Source organism: Nerophis lumbriciformis, linkage group LG26 (genome assembly GCF_033978685.3).
Source record: "Nerophis lumbriciformis linkage group LG26, RoL_Nlum_v2.1, whole genome shotgun sequence".
Taxonomy (NCBI): Eukaryota; Metazoa; Chordata; class Actinopteri; order Syngnathiformes; family Syngnathidae; genus Nerophis; species Nerophis lumbriciformis.
The window spans coordinates 14,144,619-14,162,500 of record NC_084573.2 but is presented as its reverse complement, the minus strand read 5'-3'; the positions used below and the strand labels follow the sequence as shown (position 1 = coordinate 14,162,500).

The 17,882-nt window shown below is 41.8% G+C and overlaps 1 protein-coding gene across 4 annotated transcripts in view; it reads left to right on the top strand.

Moving 5' to 3' along the window:
- The window catches only part of LOC133623874 (protein eva-1 homolog A), a 285,918-nt gene that overhangs the window by 258,623 nt on the left and 9,413 nt on the right, over positions 1 to 17,882 (top strand). For all 4 annotated transcript variants that reach the window (XM_072916260.1, XM_061987335.2, XM_061987334.2 and 1 more), the window contains one exon: positions 15,941 to 16,075. In XM_072916260.1, coding sequence (XP_072772361.1) covers positions 15,941 to 16,075 — 135 coding nt within the window. The remainder of the gene's footprint in view (positions 1 to 15,940; positions 16,076 to 17,882) is intronic.

Genomic DNA, 17,882 nt, shown 5'->3' with positions numbered 1-17,882 from the left:
CAGAGCTTTAAGGAACTCCGCACGGATCTCATCCAACCCCAGGGCCCTGCTACCGGGGAGCTTTTTAACTACCTCGGCAACCTCAGCCCCAGAAATAAAAAAAGCCCACCACAGATTCCCCAGGCACTGCTTCCTCATAGAAATATGTGTAGGTGGGATGGAGTAGGTCTTCAAAGCATTCCCTCCACCGATCCACAACATCCTGAGTCGAGGTCAACAGCACACCATCACCACCATACACAGTGTTGACAGTGCACTACTTCCCCTTCCTATGGTGGTCTAGAATCGCTTCAAAGTCCTCCCGAAGTTGTTTTCCATGACTTCCCGAAATGTTTTGCCTCCGCGACCGCCAAAGCCGCGCACCGTTTGGCCTGTCAGTACCTGTTCGCTGCCCCTGGGGTCACAGGAAGTGAAAAAACAAGGAATTACTATGGAAAGGGGTTTGGATTATACAAACTCTGCTTCTTTTACTCCTGTTTGGACATGTTGTAATGAGAAACTGTAAATATGGGTTGTTCTATATTGTAAACGTATGCGTAGCATCAGTACATTGTTAAAAGCTCGTCCATGCAGGATTTTACTGGATTTTTTTGTAATTGTCCAGCAATGTTTTTTATTCAAACTTCTTTCAATAACATTGCATCGAGTTGACCATGATTTAACTGATTTGTTGCTTATCGTTTACCCCCGCTTTCATTGAGGACATTGGGGAACTATTGGGTGTGATCAATAGTGGTGATTTTTGTTGGTGAAAAATGATGATAATGACAGATTATAAGTCCATGGTTCATTTCAACATTTCTGTCAATGTAGACAAGGAAGTGAGTACACATTTGATTGGTTAACACGGGGGTCAGCAACCTGCAGCTCTTTAGTGCTGCCCTATTGGCTCCCTGGAGCTCTTTTTTGTTTTAATATGGTTTCTCTATAAGGACAAACATGACACCTAATTTTTAGAAATCCCACTGTTTATATTAAACATGCTTCACTAATGGGAGTATTTGGCGAGCGCCGTTTTGTCATACTAACTTTGGCGGTCCTTGAACTCACCGTAGTTTGTTTACATGTACAACTTTCTCCGACGCTGCCACAGAAAGACGTGTTTTATGCCACTCCATTGTCTCATTTTGTCCACCAAACATTTTGCGCTTTGCGTGAATGCACAAAGGTGAGCTTTTGTTGACATTATTGACTTGTGTGTAGGAAGACAGCTTGCGATTTCATTTTAACTTGGACACACACATCTATACTTTTGGCCATTCTAAGTCAGTCATTTCCAGGAGCTATCTCACCCTCTGAGACTTTTAAAGTCATTTTGATAGTAGGCTAATTTAGCTAATATAGACACATCATGTGTTGCCTTCCTTATAACACTTGTGTCAGACTTTTAAAGTCACTTTGGTAGTAGGCTAATATAGCTAATATAGACACTTGTGTTGCCTTCATTATAACACTTATATAAGGCGTTTAAAGTCATTTTGATAGTAGGCTAATACAACTAATACTTACACATCATGTGTTGCCTTCATTATAACACTTATATAAGACTTTTAAAGTAATTTTGATAGTAGGCTAATATTTCACTAATATAGACACTTACATCATGTGTTGCCTTCATTATAACACTTATATAAGACTTTCAAAGTCATTTTGATAGTAGGCTAATACAACTAACAGACACTTACTGTACATCATGTGTTGCCTTCATTATAACACTTATATCAGACTTTTAAAGTCATTTTGATATGAGGCTATTATAGCTAATATAGACACTTACATAATGTGTTGCCTTCATTATAACACATATATAAGACTTTTGAAGTCATTTAGTAGGCTAATATAACTAATACAGTCACTTACATCATGTGTTGCCTTCATTATAACACTTATGTAAGACTTTTAAAGTAATTTTGATAGTAGGCTAATATAGCTAATATAGACACATGTGTTGCCTTCCTTATAACACTTAAATAAGATGTTTAAAGTAATTTTGATAGTAGGCTAATATAACTAATACAGACACTTACATCATGTGTTGCCTTCATTATAACACTTATGTAAGACTTTTAAAGTCATTTTGATAGTAGGCTAATATAGCTAATATAGACACATGTGTTGCCTTCCTTATAACACTTAAATAAGATGTTTAAAGTAATTTTGATAATAGGCTAATATAACTAATATATACACTTACATCATGTGTTGCCTTCATTATAACACTTAAATAAGATGTTTAAAGTAATTTTGATAGTAGGCTAATATAGCTAATATCGACACTTACATCATGTGTTGCCTTCATTATAACACTTATGTCAGACTTTTAAAGTCATTTTGATAGTAGGTTAATATAGCTAATATAGACACATCATGTGTTGCCTTCATTATAACACTTATGTCAGACTTTTGAAGTCATTTTGATAGTAGGCTAATATAACTAATATAGACACATCGTGTGTTGCCTTCATTATAACATTTATATAAGATGTGTAAAGTCATTTTGATAGTTGGCTAATATACACATCATGTGTTGCCTTCATTATAACACTTATGTCAGACTTTTAAAGTCATTTTGATAGTAGGCTAATATAAGTAATATAGACACATCATGTGTTGCCTTCATTATAACACTTATATAAGGCTTTTATTTTTTCCCGGCTTTTTTTATTATTTTTTTTTTTTTTGGTGCAATATGGCTCTTTCAACATTTTGGGTCGCTGACCCCTGAGTTGACAGATGAAGTGTGCGTTTGCAAACTAGTAACAGACAAATTTGATTGCCGAAAATGACAACGATTGGTCAAAATGTGCAGGAAGTTGTAGGGATTTGACAAGGTAGCGAGTAGTTGAATTTGCATGAATTGTGGCAATGACAACATTGCAAATTCCTGCAAAAGAAGGGAATGTATCCTGCAGTTAGCTGTCTTTTGTCCTAATGTGATTAAATGTGTTTGAATACAAACCCCGTTTCCATATAAGTTGGGAAATTGGGTTAGATGTAAATATGAACGGAAAACAATGATTTGCAAATCCTTTTCAACCCATATTCAATTGAATGCACTACAAAGACAACATATTTGATGTTCAAACTCATAAACTCTTATTTTTTTTTGGGAAATAATAATTAACTTAGAATTTCATGGCTGCAACACGTGTCAAAGTAGTTGGGAAAGGGCATGTTCACCACTGTGTTACATGGCCTTTCCTTTTAACAACACTCAGTAAATGTTTGGGAACTGAGGAGACACATTTTTTAAGCTTCTCAGGTGGAATTATTTCCCATTCTTGCTTGATATACAGCTTAAGTTGTTCAACAGTCCGGGGGTCTCCGTTGTGCTATTTTAGGCTTCATAATGCGCCACACATTTTCAATGGGAGACAGGTCTGGACTACAGGCAGGCCAGTCTAGTACCCGCACTCTTTTACTATGAAGCCACGTTGATGTAACACGTGGCTTGGCATTGTCTTGCTGAAATAAGCAGGGGCGTCCATGGTAACGTCGCTTGGATGGCAACATATGTTGCTCCAAAACCTGTATGTACCTTTCAGCATTAATGGCGCCTTCACAGATGTGTAAGTTACCCATGTCTTGGGCACTAATACACCCCCATACCATCACAGATGCTGGCTTTTCAACTTTGCGCCTATAACAATCCGGATGGTTCTTTTCGTCTTTGGTCCGGAGGACACGACGTCCACAGCTTCCAAAAACAATTTGAAATGTGAACTCGTCAGACCACAAAAAACTTTTCCACTTTGTATCAGTCCATCTTAGATGAGCTCAGGCCCAGCGAAGCCGACGGCGTTTCTGGGTGTTGTTGATAAACGGTTTTTGCCTTGCATAGGAGAGTTTTAACTTGCACTTACAGATGTAGCGACCAACTGTAGTTACTGACAGTAGGTTTCTGAAGTGTTCCTGAGCCCATGTGATGATATCCTTTACACACTGATGTCGCTTGTTGATGCAGTACAGCCTGAGGGATTGAAGGTCACGGGCTTAGCTGCTTACGTGCAGTGATTTCTCCAGATTCTCTGAACCCTTTGATGATATTACGGACCGTAGATGGTGAAATCCCTAAATTCCTTGCAATAGCTGGTTGAGAAAGGTTTTTCTTAAACTGTTCAACAATTTGCTCACACATTTGTTGACAAAGTGGTGACCCTCGCCCCATCCTTGTTTGTGAATGACTGAGCATTTCAAGGAATCCACTTTTATACCCAATCATGGCACCCACCTGTTCCCAATTTGCCTGTTCACTTGTGGGATGTTCCAAATAAGTGTTTGATGAGCATTCCTCACATTTATCAGTATTTATTGCCACCTTTCCCAACTTCTTTGTCACGCATTGCTGGCATCAAATTCTAAAGTTAATGATTATTTGCAACAACAAAAAAATGTTTATCAGTTTGAACATCAAATATGTTGTTTTTGTAGCATATTTTTAACTGAATATGGGTTGAAAATGATTTGCAATTCCGTTTATATTTACATCTAACACAATTTCCCAACTTATATGGAAACAGGGTTTGTAGATAATTCATGCATTAAATACACAATATATCGATTGATTGATTGAGACTTTTATTAGTAGATTGCACAGTACAGTACATATTCCGTACAATTGACCACTAAATGGTAACACCCCAATAAGTTTTTCAACTTGTTTAAGTCGGGGTCCACGTTAATCAATTCATGGTAGCGTGCATCATAGCAAATCTATTTACCGGTACATGAATATTAAAAGGTGCAGTGCTAAAACATGACTCATAATATGTCCTCCCCTGTGGGGTATTCAGGTTGCCTAAAGTGGGCTTTAATTTCTTGGCTTTGGTCTGATCTCATTTCAGATTTAGCCCGGTTTAATATTTCTCTATATCCCCTCTGGCTTACAAGGGCTTTGTCCCAAATGTGTTCTGCACTGGTCAGCACATGGGTCACAATCACACACACACACACACTGGCTCGCAGAGAGGGAACCCAGTGAAAACAAAGCAGAGCTCTGCCAGTGTAAACACAAGCCATTGTTGTGAACACTCTTTTTCCCGCCTCGTATCTTCGCGCCCAGCGGCCTTGCAGGACTCTTGCCGCCAAGTTTGTAAAGCTATAATGTTCAGTTCGGCTAAAAGCAATATGGTTTGGATCAGTAAATACCCTGATGTTGTGTTTTTCCGTATGTCAGCTCCATAAATAGCATATGTCTACTAGAAGAAGAAGAAAATCAACATGCATATTTTACAGTTGATGTGGTATGTTTTGACTTGACGTGTGTGAAAGAAAACGTGTCCTATAGCTGTGACCCTGGCCCGCATGTGTAGCCAATTAGGGCCAATCAGAAGGCTGTAATCAGGGTGTGGTGTGGGTGACGGTTGCAGCGTGGCAGCATGGGAGTCCGAGGGGGGGGTTTAGCATGTCAAACTGATGAGGAAAGCTGCCCTTTTCACCTCCACTCACAGTGGGGATTGTTGATTTGGTGGGTTCCAACCAATTCTGGATTGAATCGGCCGATCGGTCCTTCTTGAGTTTCAGAACCGAATGAGGTGACAAATTGTGCGGTTTAGCCACATGAGACGAGTCCGTTACTGAGACGCGAGGAGGTATGCTTGTAAAGCGTGCAACTTACCTGACCGTACTCAAGCGTTACGCAGTTGAAATGGCACCTAAAACAGACACGTTTGCAATGTCCATCCATCCATCCATCTTCTTCCGCTTATCCGCCTAAGCAGGGAAGCCCAGGCTTTCCTCCACCCAGCCACTTCGTCCAGCTCTTCCCGGGGGATCCCGAGGCGTTCCCAGGCCAGCCAAGAGACATAGTCTTCCCAACGTGTCCTGGGTCTTCCCCGTGGCCTCCGGTTGGACGTGCCCTAAAAACCTCCCTAGGGAGGCGTTCGGGTGGCATCCTGACCAGATGCCCGAACCACCTCATCTGGCTCCTCTCTATGTTTAGGAGCAGGGGCTTCACTTTGAGCTTCTCCCGGATCACAGAGCTTCTCACCCTATCTCTAAGGGAGAGCCCCGCCACCCGGCGGAGGAAACTCATTTCGGCCGCTTGTACCCGTGATCTTGTCCTTTCGGTCATAACCCAAAGCTCATGACCATAGGTGAGGATGGGAACGTAGATCGACCGGTAAATTGAGAGCTTTGCCTTCCAGCTCAGCTCCTTCTTCACCACAACGGATCGATACAGCGTCCGCATTACTGAAGACGCCGCACCGATCCGCCTGTTTGCAATGTGTTATTCTTATAGCCAGACCTGTGTGTTTATTTCCGTATCTGACGGTCTCGGCTACAACTGGTGCCTTCCTCAGAGGTTGTCACGTGAAGACCTATTGAACCTGTTTGGATTACAGACAAGTTTTCTTTGTATTTATTCATATTGTTCACATCCAGGTCATTGTCCTCTCGGGGCATTCAATTGATCGCAACTGGACTGTTTGGTTTGTCTTAGAAGACGTTTCGCCGCTCATCTGAGTAAGCTTCATCAGTTCGTGCTCATGGACTTAGATTGATCAGCCAACGGCTGGTGCCAAAACCCCAAATATTTAGACTCCAAAACCAGGAGGGTGTGCCTGGGCAAGGTTGATTTCGCCCTATCGTAGTGAGAAAAACAACTGTTTTGATGCAAATGTGCAATCCTAACTGTCATAGCCAACGACAGTTGTTTCCCCTCGTTAGCATTGAGGTACTTTGTGGCAGAACGATTGCTGTGGATCGACTACTACCAGTCCGAAATAGTCGGAATCCCCCATGTAAGCATGTGTTCCTGAGCCCATGTGGTGATATCCTTTACACACTTATGTCACCTGTTGATGCAGTACAGCCTGAGGGATCAAAGGTCACGGGCTTAGCTGCTTACGTGCAGTGATTTCTCCAGATTCTCTGAACTCTTTGATGATATTACTGACCGTAGATGGTGAAATCCCTAAATTCCTTGCAATAGCTGGTTGAGAAAGGTTTTTCTTAAACTGTTCAACAATTTTCTCACGCATTTGATGACAAAATGGTGACCCTCGCCCCATCCTTGTTTGTGAATGACTGAGCATTTCATGGAATCTACTTTTATACCCAATCATGGCACCCACCTGTTCCCAATTTGCCTGTTCATCTGTGGGATGTTCCAAATAAGTGTTTGATGAGCATTCCTCAACTTTCAGTATTTATTGACACCTTTCCCAACTTCTTTGTCATGATTATTTGCAAAATAAAATAAAGTTTACTAGTTTGAACATCAAATATGTTGTCTTAGTAGCATATTCAACTGAATATGGGTTGAAAATTATTTGCAAATCATTGTATTCCGTTTATATTTACATCTAACACAATTTCCCAACTCATATGGAAACGAGGTTTGTACTTTGATAATATAAATACTGTTAATGAGTAAATACAATATTAGGAAGTAAAGCTGTCCGAAAAAAACTACTGATTTGTGTTGAAATTGGATTCATAAATTCACATGTGCATGGCCCTCTTGTTGTTTTAGTATCAATATCACATTATTATCAGCCACGGTCTTATCTATAAGCAAAACTAATGTCCGCAAGCAGCTGATTTGTCTTCATTGTCCATTTTTGTTAGTCCAGAGTGATGTATAGACGGGACAGAAGTGTGATCTGACAAGGTGCACACAAACACTGACCGGTCTAAAGCCACTCGAGAGCGCGGTCGGAATGTATAGCTCACTGCATGGTGGAAAATATGCAGACTCCCTGACTCACTCACAGGATACTGCGAGGTTTTAGGGGGTGAAGGAGGGAGATTTCGGGAAATTGAGTGCAAGGTCAAGCAAACTTGTGTGACTCACCACATTATTTGAGTGGATCATTTGTCAACAAATACATTTATTTCTAATGAAAAACACGGAAGAGTCATTGTGAGTCACCGTGTTTTTGAGTTTACAGGAATCTTACCATAATTCACCTTATTTGACAAAGAAAGCTTTGTTTGTACTGTTTCCACTTTAGCGTGGGGTTGTTTCTGTTTCGGAAGGGCGACATTGATTTATGAAAAAACTACTTTTTTATGGTTGCCATTTAGATCAGGTCTGGGCAATTACTTTGTCACGGGGGGGCAAATTTTGAGAAAAAAATTAGAGATGTCCGATGATATCGGCCGATAAATGCTTTAAAATGTAATATCGGAAATTATCAGTATTGGTTTCAAAATTAGCGGTATCGGTTTCAAAAAGTAAAATGTATGACTTTTTAAAATGCCGATGTGTACTCGGACGTAGGGAGAAGTACAGAGCGTCAATAAACCTTAAAGGCACTTCCTTTGCATGCCAGCCGAGTCACACACAAGTGAATGCATTGCATACTTGGTCAACAGCCATACAGGTCACACTGACGGTGGCCGTATAAACAACTTTAACACTGTTACAAACATGCGCCACACTGTGAACCCACACCAAACAAGAATGACAAACACATTTCGGGAGAACATCCGCACCGTAACACAACATAAACACAACAGAACAAATACCCAGAACCCCTTGCAGCGCTAACTCTTCCGGGACGCTACCCCTCCCCCCACCTCAACTCCGCCCACCTCAACCTCCTCATGCTCTCTCAGGGAGAGCATGTCCCAAATTCCAAGCTGCTGTTTTGAAGGATGTTAAAAAAAACAATGCACTTTGTGACTTCAATAATAAATATGGCAGTGCCATTTTGGCATTTTTTTGGAAAACCTTGTTACATTGTTTAATGCATCCAGCGGGGCATCACAACAAAATTAGGCATAATAATGTGTTGATTCCACTACTGTATCGGTTGATTTCGAAATTGGTAATTAAGAGTTGGACATAATCGGAATATCGGATATTGGCAGAAAAGCCATTATCGGACATCTCTAAAAAAAAATGTTTTTAAAAAACGGTTTACGACCTTGTAGATGAGTTTTTCAACATCACGATCACGCACTACATATGGAATAACACTCTTTACACTCTTTTAATCCAATATAGTAATGTTTTTTGGGGGCTGAGCCAATCAGGAATCATGTTACTGAACAGTTTGCTCTGATTAACTTAGCCCCCTCTAGTGGCCAATACTACTGTAGTACCGTATTTTTCGGATTATAAATCACATTTTTTTTCATAGTTTGGCCGGGGGTGCGACTTACACTCTGGAGCGACTTATGTGTGAAATTATTAACACATTACCGTAAAATATCAAATAATATTATTTATAGAAGAGGAAGCAGCGCATTGTCTACCTTTGGAGTTGGCAGAGTTCTTTAGAAGCGACACAGAGGAAGAAGATTTAATCAGATTTAGCGATTAGGAGTGACATTCAAATAACTATAACATATAGTCGTGCTCATAAATTTACATACCCTGGGAGAATTTATGATTTCTTGGCCATTCTCCAGAGAATATGAATGATAACACAAAAACCTTTCTTCCACTCATGCTTAATGGTTGTGTGAAGCTATTTATTGGCAAACAACTGTGTTTACTCTTTTTAAATCAAAATGACAAAAGAAAGTACCCAAATGACCTTGATCAAAAGTTTACATACCCCAGTGACTTTGATCTGATAACATGCACAAAAGTTGACACAAACATGTTTGAATGGCTAATCAAGGTTCCAATCCTCACTTGTGACCTGTTTGTTTGTAATTAATGTGTGTGTATAAAAGGTCAGTGAGTTTCTAGGCTTCTGACAGACCATTGTATCTTTCATCCAGTGCTGAACAGATGTTTCTGGATTCTGAGTTATGGGGAAGGCAAAAGAATTGTCAAAGGATCTGCGAGAAAAGGTAATTGAACTGCATAAAACAGGAAAGGGGTATAAAAAGATATTGAGAATACCAATCATCAGTGTTCAAAGCCTGATTAAGAAGTGGAAAATTAGGGATTCAGGTAGACCAGCAAAGATTTCAGCCACAACTGCCAGGAAAATTGTTGGAGATGCAAAGAAAAATCCACAAATAACTTCAGCTGGAATACAGGACTCTCTGAAAAATTGTGGTGTGGCTGTTTCAAAATGCACAATAAGGAGGCACTTGAAGAAAAATGGGCTGTGTGGTCGAGTGGCCAAAAAGTTCAATTTTGGTCTCATCACTCCAAATGACTTTGTTCCAGAAGTTTTGAGGCTTGTCTCTGTGCTGTTTGGCGTAATGTAAGCGGGATACTTTGTGACATTTGCGCAGGAATGGCTTTCTTCTGGCGACTCGACCATGCAGCCCATTTTTCTTCAAGTGCCTCCTTATTGTGCATCTTGAAACAGCCACACCACAATTTTTCAGAGTCCTGTATTTCAGCTGAAGTTATTTGTGGATTTTTCTTTGCATCTTGAACAATTTTCCTGGCAGTTGTGGCTGAAATCTTTGCTGGTCTACCTGAATCCCTCATTTTCCACTTCTTAATCAGCATTTGAACACTGCTGATTGGCATTCTCAATTCCTTGGAAAGCTTTTTATACCCCTTTCCTGTTTTATGCAGTTCAATTACCTTTTCTCGCAGATCCTTTGACAATTCTTTTGCCTTCCCCATGACTCAGAATCCAGAAACATCTGTGCAGCACTGGATGAAAGATGCAATGGTCTGTCAGAAGCCCAGAAACTCACTGACCTTTTATATACACACATTAATTACAAACATGTCACAGGTGAGGATTGGAACCTTGATTAGCCATTCAAACCTGTTTGTGTCAACTTTTGTGCGTGTTATCAGATCAAAGTCTGCCGTGGGGTATGTAAACTTTTGATCAGGGTCATTTGGGTACTTTCTTTTGTCATTTTGATTTAAAAAGAGTAAACACAGTTGTTTGCCAATAAATAGCTTCACACAACCATTAAGCATGAGTGTAAGAAAGGTTTTTGTGTTATCATTCATATTCTCTGAAGAATGGCCAAGAAATCATAAATTCTCCCAGGGTATGCAAACTTATGAGCACGACTATATGTTATAGTTATTTGAATGACTCTTACCATAATATGTTACGTTAACATACCAGGTACGTTCTCAGTTGGTTATTTATGCCTCATATAACGTACACTTATTCAGCCTGTTGTTCATTATTCTTTATTTATTTTAAATGGCCTTTCAAATGTCTATTCTTGGTGTTGGATTTTATCAAATAAGTTTCCCCAAAAAATGCGACTTATACTCTAGTGCGACTTTTTTTTTTTTTCCTTCTTTATTATGCATTTTCGGCCGGTGCAATTCATACTCCGGAGCGATTTATAATCCAAAAAATACGGTACTAATATTTTTACTTCATTTGTCCATTTTTATACTTGAAAATACTTAATTTAGGATAAAATGTTGTAAGAATATGGTTGAAAAAAAGTATCCAAAAATGCAGTGATTCAATCCGCAGTGTTTGAAGCGTGACACTGTGATTATTATGAAAACTGTGATAATTTTGATAATAATCTGGTTAAAAAAATGTTTCTCAAAATCCTTAAAATTGCCACAAATAAGCCTACTAAAATTGGAGCCATGTTTACTTCGATCAATGCAGCGTGCGATGTCATTGTTAAGGAACACATTCCGTTCACATTAAAAATCACATTTATTTTTAATGAGAAGGTGTCATGTCTGTGTAATCATCATGTTTTGTTTTAAGTCATGTTTTGTTTAGTTTCTGGCTTTTCACTCCCTTGTCTTGTCACCATAGTTACCCATTAGTTTTCACCTGTCACGTCACGCACCTGTTTCACGTCTTGAGTCACGCACCTGTTTTCGTTAATCATGTCCGTAGTATTTAAGTTCAGTGTTTTTCAGTTTGTCTTTCTGACGACCTCACACCACATTTATGCTCTGTCCATTGTTTCATGGCCATGTTCACGCTGCTCCTTTTTTGTCCAAGCCAAGTAAGTTTTTGTTCCATGTTTATAATCTTTTTGTTTTTCATAGTTTATTCTCCGCCACTGTGCGTGCTTTTCATTTGTACTTTTTGCTATAGTCTTTTGGTTTCATAGTTTATTATCCGCCACTGTGCGCGCTTTCATTTATCCCTTTTTTTTGATATATTAAATTGATATATTAAAACCCGCCATGTACCTTAATTCCCGTCTCGCCCGTGCCAACTTTCCGTTGCACCCCGGAAAAGCAAACTCACAAGATCAAGTCATGACAGTAGGTCGTCAGCAGACCCGCTTTTCCGCACCTGAGTTGGACATTTTCGACGAGGCTTCTTGGGCGGTCCTGTGCGCGATGGAGGAGGAAACGCGGCGCTACTCCTCCATGGAGTATAGAGACTTCATTTGGTCCCAGGACGACACAGCGTCACCTCAGCCACGGAAGCGCCGCCAAAGACGAAGGACGTCAGGAAGAACTTCCACATGCCCCTCCCCCTCCGGGCGGATGACGTCAAAAACCAGGATTTTTTTTTCTGAATTATTTTTCTTTTGATTCCCCGCTCCCCAGGACTCAAGCCACACCCAAGACACAAAACAATTTTTTTTCACCCACTCAATCCCAGATACAAGAAAGACAATTTGGACAATTTAATGGGGAAGTTTCTGCCCTCCTCCGCCCACCCCTACAGAGAGTTCCAGACCGCAGGGAGCGCATCTGGTACCCGCCCCTTGAGGGGGGGGGCTGGGGTCGGGAGCTGTGTTGGTGGGGTGGCTCGGCATCACCATGCCAAGCCACAGCCTCCCTCACGGCCGCCACCACCAGTCTACCGACCTGTCAAGCCACAGCCTCCAGCACGACCGCCCTCACCAGTCTACCGACCCGTCAAGCCACAGCCTCCAGCACGACCGCCCTCACCAGTCTTCCGACCTGCCAAGCCGCAACCCCCAGCTAGGCCACCTCCACCGGCTCCAAGGCTAGCTCCTCAGCTAGCACCAGTCGCTGCACCTGTTGCCGCACCAAGGCTAGCACCAGCTCCACCACGCCAAGTTCCACGGCAGACTTCAGTACCCGCACCACGCCTAGCCGCTTCATGCCAAGCTCCGGTACCAGCTCCACGCCGCCAAGCACTGCCTAGCCAAGACCAAGACCCTCCACGCCAAGTCCAAGACCAAGACCCTCCACGCCAAGTCCAAGACCAAGACCCGCCACGCCAAGTCCAAGACCAAGACCCTCCACGCCATGTCCAAGACCAAGACCCTCCACGCCAAGTCCAAGACCAAGACCCTCCACGCCAAGCCCAAGACCAAGACCCTCTACGCCAAGACCAAGACCCTCCACGCCAAGCCCAAGACCAAGACCCTCCACGCCAAGTGCCGCCAGTCGCAGCTCCACGACGCCAAGTGCCGCCAGTCGCAGCTCCACGACGCCAAGTGCCGCCAGTCGCAGCTTCACGACGCCAAGTGCCGCCAGTCGCAGCTTCACGACGCCAAGTGCCGCCAGTCGCAGCTTCACGACGCCAAGTGCCGCCAGTCGCAGCTTCACGACGCCAAGACCCGCCATGCCAAAACCAAGACCCGCCATGCCAAGACCAAGACACGCCATGCCAAGACCAAGACCAAGACCCGCCATGCCAAGACCAAGACCAAGACCCGCCATGCCAAGACCAAGACCAAGACCCACCATGCCAAGACCTAGACCAAGACCCGCCATGCCAAGACCAAGACCCGCCATGCCAAGACCAAGACCAAGACCCGCCATGCCAAGACCAAGACCAAGACCCGCCATGCCAAGACCTAGACCAAGACCAAGACCCGCCATGCCAAGACCAAGACCCACGCCAAGACCAAGACCCACGCCGAGCTTCGCCGCCTGACGCGCCACGCCGAGCTTCGCCGCCTGACTCACCACGCCAAGCCACGCCTGCCACGATGACGACACGCCTGCCTCCTCGTCGGCCACGGATATGGCCGCTACCTGGTCGCCCGCCACGCCAAGTGCGCCCACCTCCCAGTCGGCCACGAATGTGGCCATTCCCTGGGCGCCCGCCACGCCAAGTGCGCCCACCTCCCAGTCGGCCACGAATGTGGCCATTCCCTGGGCGCCCGCCTCGCCTGCTGCAGCGGCGTTCCACTCGCCGTCGCCACCTAACTCTGCCCCGGTGGATACGGGGACACGTGGTCTGGCGACCCACCGCCATGTCCCCCTCCCGCCCTCCCATGACTCTTGTTATTTTTTTTATGGACATCTGGTATCTGTCCTTAAGGGAGGGGCTCTGTCATGTCTGTGTAATCATCATGTTTTGTTTTAAGTCATGTTTTGTTTAGTTTCTGGCTTTTCACTCCCTTGTCTTGTCACCATAGTTACCCATTAGTTTTCACCTGTCACGTCACGCACCTGTTTCACGTCTTGAGTCACGCACCTGTTTTCGTCAATCATGTCCGTAGTATTTAAGTTCAGTGTTTTTCAGTTTGTCTTTCTGACGACCTCACACCACATTTATGCTCTGTCCATTGTTTCATGGCCATGTTCACGCTGCTCCTTTTTTGTCCAAGCCAAGTAAGTTTTTGTTCCATGTTTATAATCTTTTTGTTTTTCATAGTTTATTCTCCGCCACTGTGCGTGCTTTTCATTTGTACTTTTTGCTATAGTCTTTTGGTTTCATAGTTTATTATCCGCCACTGTGCGCGCTTTCATTTATCCCTTTTTTTTTATATATTAAATTGATATATTAAAACCCGCCATGTACCTTAATTCCCGTCTCGCCCGTGCCAACTTTCCGTTGCACCCCGGAAAAGCAAACTCACAAAGATCAAGTCATGACAGAAGGACTCCATAAAAAGATCGCATTTAGGGAAAAAATCTGAATTACGCATCAATCCTATCCTGCAGTGTGAATTTAGCCTTAGACCAGGGGTCGGCAAACCCAAAATGTTGAAAGAGCCATATTGGACCAGATATAAAAAATAAAAATCTGTCTGGAGCCTCAAAAAATTAAAAGCCTTATATAAGTTTTATAATGAAGGCAACACATGATGTAAGTGTCTATATTAGCTATATTAGCCTACTATCAAAATTACTTTAAAAGTCTTATATAAGTGTAATAATGAAGGAAACCCATGATGTAAGTGTCTATATTAGTTATATTAGCCTAAATCTTCGTTGACAGAAATGTTGTATTTTAGTTTTTATTCTCCACATTTTTACAACATTGGAAATCATTAGTAAAATGGAGGCTTCTCACAGAATGAGATAACTCCTGGAAATTACTGGCTCAGAAAGGCCAAAGGTATAGATGTGTTTGTCCAAGTTAAAGGAAACGGCAGGCTGTCTTCTTCTAATGTATTTATTACAATCTTTGCAAGCTGGGTAACGTTTGCTGTGGTCTGGAACAACATGGCACACAAACTATGAGAAATTCAGCCAATATTACATACAGATAATGTCATGAGACATGCAAATATAAATTAAATACACAGAGGACATACGTAAATTAAATTAAATTAGCTCAAATATACCTACAAACGAGGCATAATGATGCAATATGTACATACAGCTAGTCTAAATAGCATTTTAGCATCAATTAGCTTGCAGTCATGGATTGACCAAATATGCCTGATAAGCACTCCGGCATATCAATAAAATCAACAAAGCTCACCTTTGTGCATTCACGCACAGCATAAAACGTTTGGTGGACAAAATGAGACAAAGAAGGAGTGGCATAAAACACGCCTTTCTGAAGAAAGTTGTACATGTAAACAAACTACGATGAGTTCAAGGATTGCTGAAATGAGTAGGACAAAACGGTGCTTGCCAAATCCTCTCATCATGTTTAATATAAACAGTGGGATTTCTAACCATTAGGAAGGTCTGTGTCATGTTTGTTCTCCTACAGAAAATACATTAAAACAAAAAATATTTTTCACACATCTCTGAAAGAGGTCCAGGGAGACACTAGGGTGGCGCTAAAGAGCAGCGGGTTCCTGACCCCTGCCTTAGACAAACCTATTTTGATGTATGGGTATTGTAGGATTACCTGATGCTGCAAGGTATGATACTGTAGCTGCGATACTGCAACATTGGGAAATTTCTGCAGGGTCTGACGTTCTCTTTTGTCTTCTTCTTTCCTTCTCTGTAAAGTCCCGAAAAAGTTACTGCAGGAACAAAGCTCCAGACCACCTGTGTACTCCTCACCAAACAACGCCCATGACCCCAACATAGTAGGAGACAGCCCTCCTCAGGGAACCTCGGTCAAACGACCCGACACTGTTCCAGGTGAGCAAAAACTGCACACTGCACTTGTATCAGGATCTGAGCATTTAACACTAGACAGTTCCCAATATAAATCAGGACATAAGTGTATACAACACCCAAAACCAGTGAAGTTGGCAAGTTATGTAAGTCGTAAATAAAAACAGAATACAATGATTTTCAAATCCTTTTCAACTTATATTCAATTGAATAGACTGCAAAGACAAGATATTTAACGTTCCAGCTGGAAAACGTTGTTATTTTTTTGCAAATATTATCTCATTTGGTATTTGATGCCTGCAACATGTTTCAAAAATGTGGCACAAGTGGCAAAAAAGACTGAGAAAGTTGAGGAATGCTCATCAAACACTTATTTGGAACATCCCACAGGTGATCAGGCTAATTGGGAACAGGTGGGCGCCATGATTGGGTATGAAAGCAGCTTCCATGAAATGCTCAGTCGTTCACAAACAAGGACGCAAGGTCACCACTTTGTGAACAAATGCGTGAGCAAATTGTCCAACAGTTTAAGAAGAACATTTCTCAACCAGCTATTGCAAGGAATTTAGGGATTTCACCATCTACGGTCCGTAAAATCATCAAAAGGTTCAGAGAATCTGGAGAAATCACTGCACGTAGCATTGAATTTCCGTGACCTTCGATCCCTCGAGCAGCACTGCATCAAAAAGCCACATCAGTGTGTAAAGGATATCACCACATGGGCTCAGGAACACTTCAGAAAACCACTGTCAGTAACCACAGTTTGTCACTACATCTGCAAGTGCAAGTTAAAACTCTATTATGCAAAGCCAAAGCCATTTATCAACAACACCCAGAAACGCCGCCGGCTTCGCTGGGCCCGAGCTCATCTCGGATGGACTGATGCAAAGTGGAAAAATGTTCTGTGCATACTTGCCAACCTTGAGACCTCCGATTTCGGGAGGGGGGTGTGGGGGGCGTGGTCGGGGTGGGCTGGGGCGTGGTTAGGGGCGTGGCTAAGAGGTGAGGAGTATATTAACAGTTAAAATTCACCAAGTCAAGTATTTCATATATATATGTGTGTGTATATATATATATATATATATATATAAATATATATGTGTGTGTATATATATATATATATAAGAAATACTTGACTTTCAGTGAATTCTAGCTATATATATATTTATTTTATTATTATATATATATATATATATATATATATATATATAAGAAATACTTGAATTTCAGTGTTCATTTATTTACACATTTACACACACATAACACTCATCTACTCATTGTTGAGTTAAGGGTTGAATTGTCCATCCTTGTTCTATTCTGTCACTATTTTTCTAACGATGCTGAACACCCTTTCGCAGGTACCCAGAAAGGTTCTGAGTACCACCAAAAAAACTGAATCTCTGAAGACAGTATAAAAATCTGTGTTAAAGGTGTACAAATACTGTTTGTATAATAAGCATGTTATTGTTTACAAATGAGGGTTAAGAGTTCAGTACTAAAAAAAAGAAAAAGAATGTGGCTTAAGTACAGTTGTTTAATTGAGCTGCTGCATTTTTTGGTTGGGTTGTTTATTTATTTTGAGTAACTTCTACATTTCTAAAAGGGGAGGAATGTAATAGAGTGATCTATGTTTGTCTGTTGCCATCTCCTGGTGAATGTTGGCTATAGCGTACTGGGGTTACTTTTTGGTTGACCAACGATTTATGTGGTGTTGCGCACCTGACGTCAAGTGTGTGAGTCTGTTCTGAAGTCTACAGTAAAGAGACGTACTTCATCACCTCGCCTGTTTATTGCCTCCAACTCAATATATTACAACAACATTGCTGTTTAC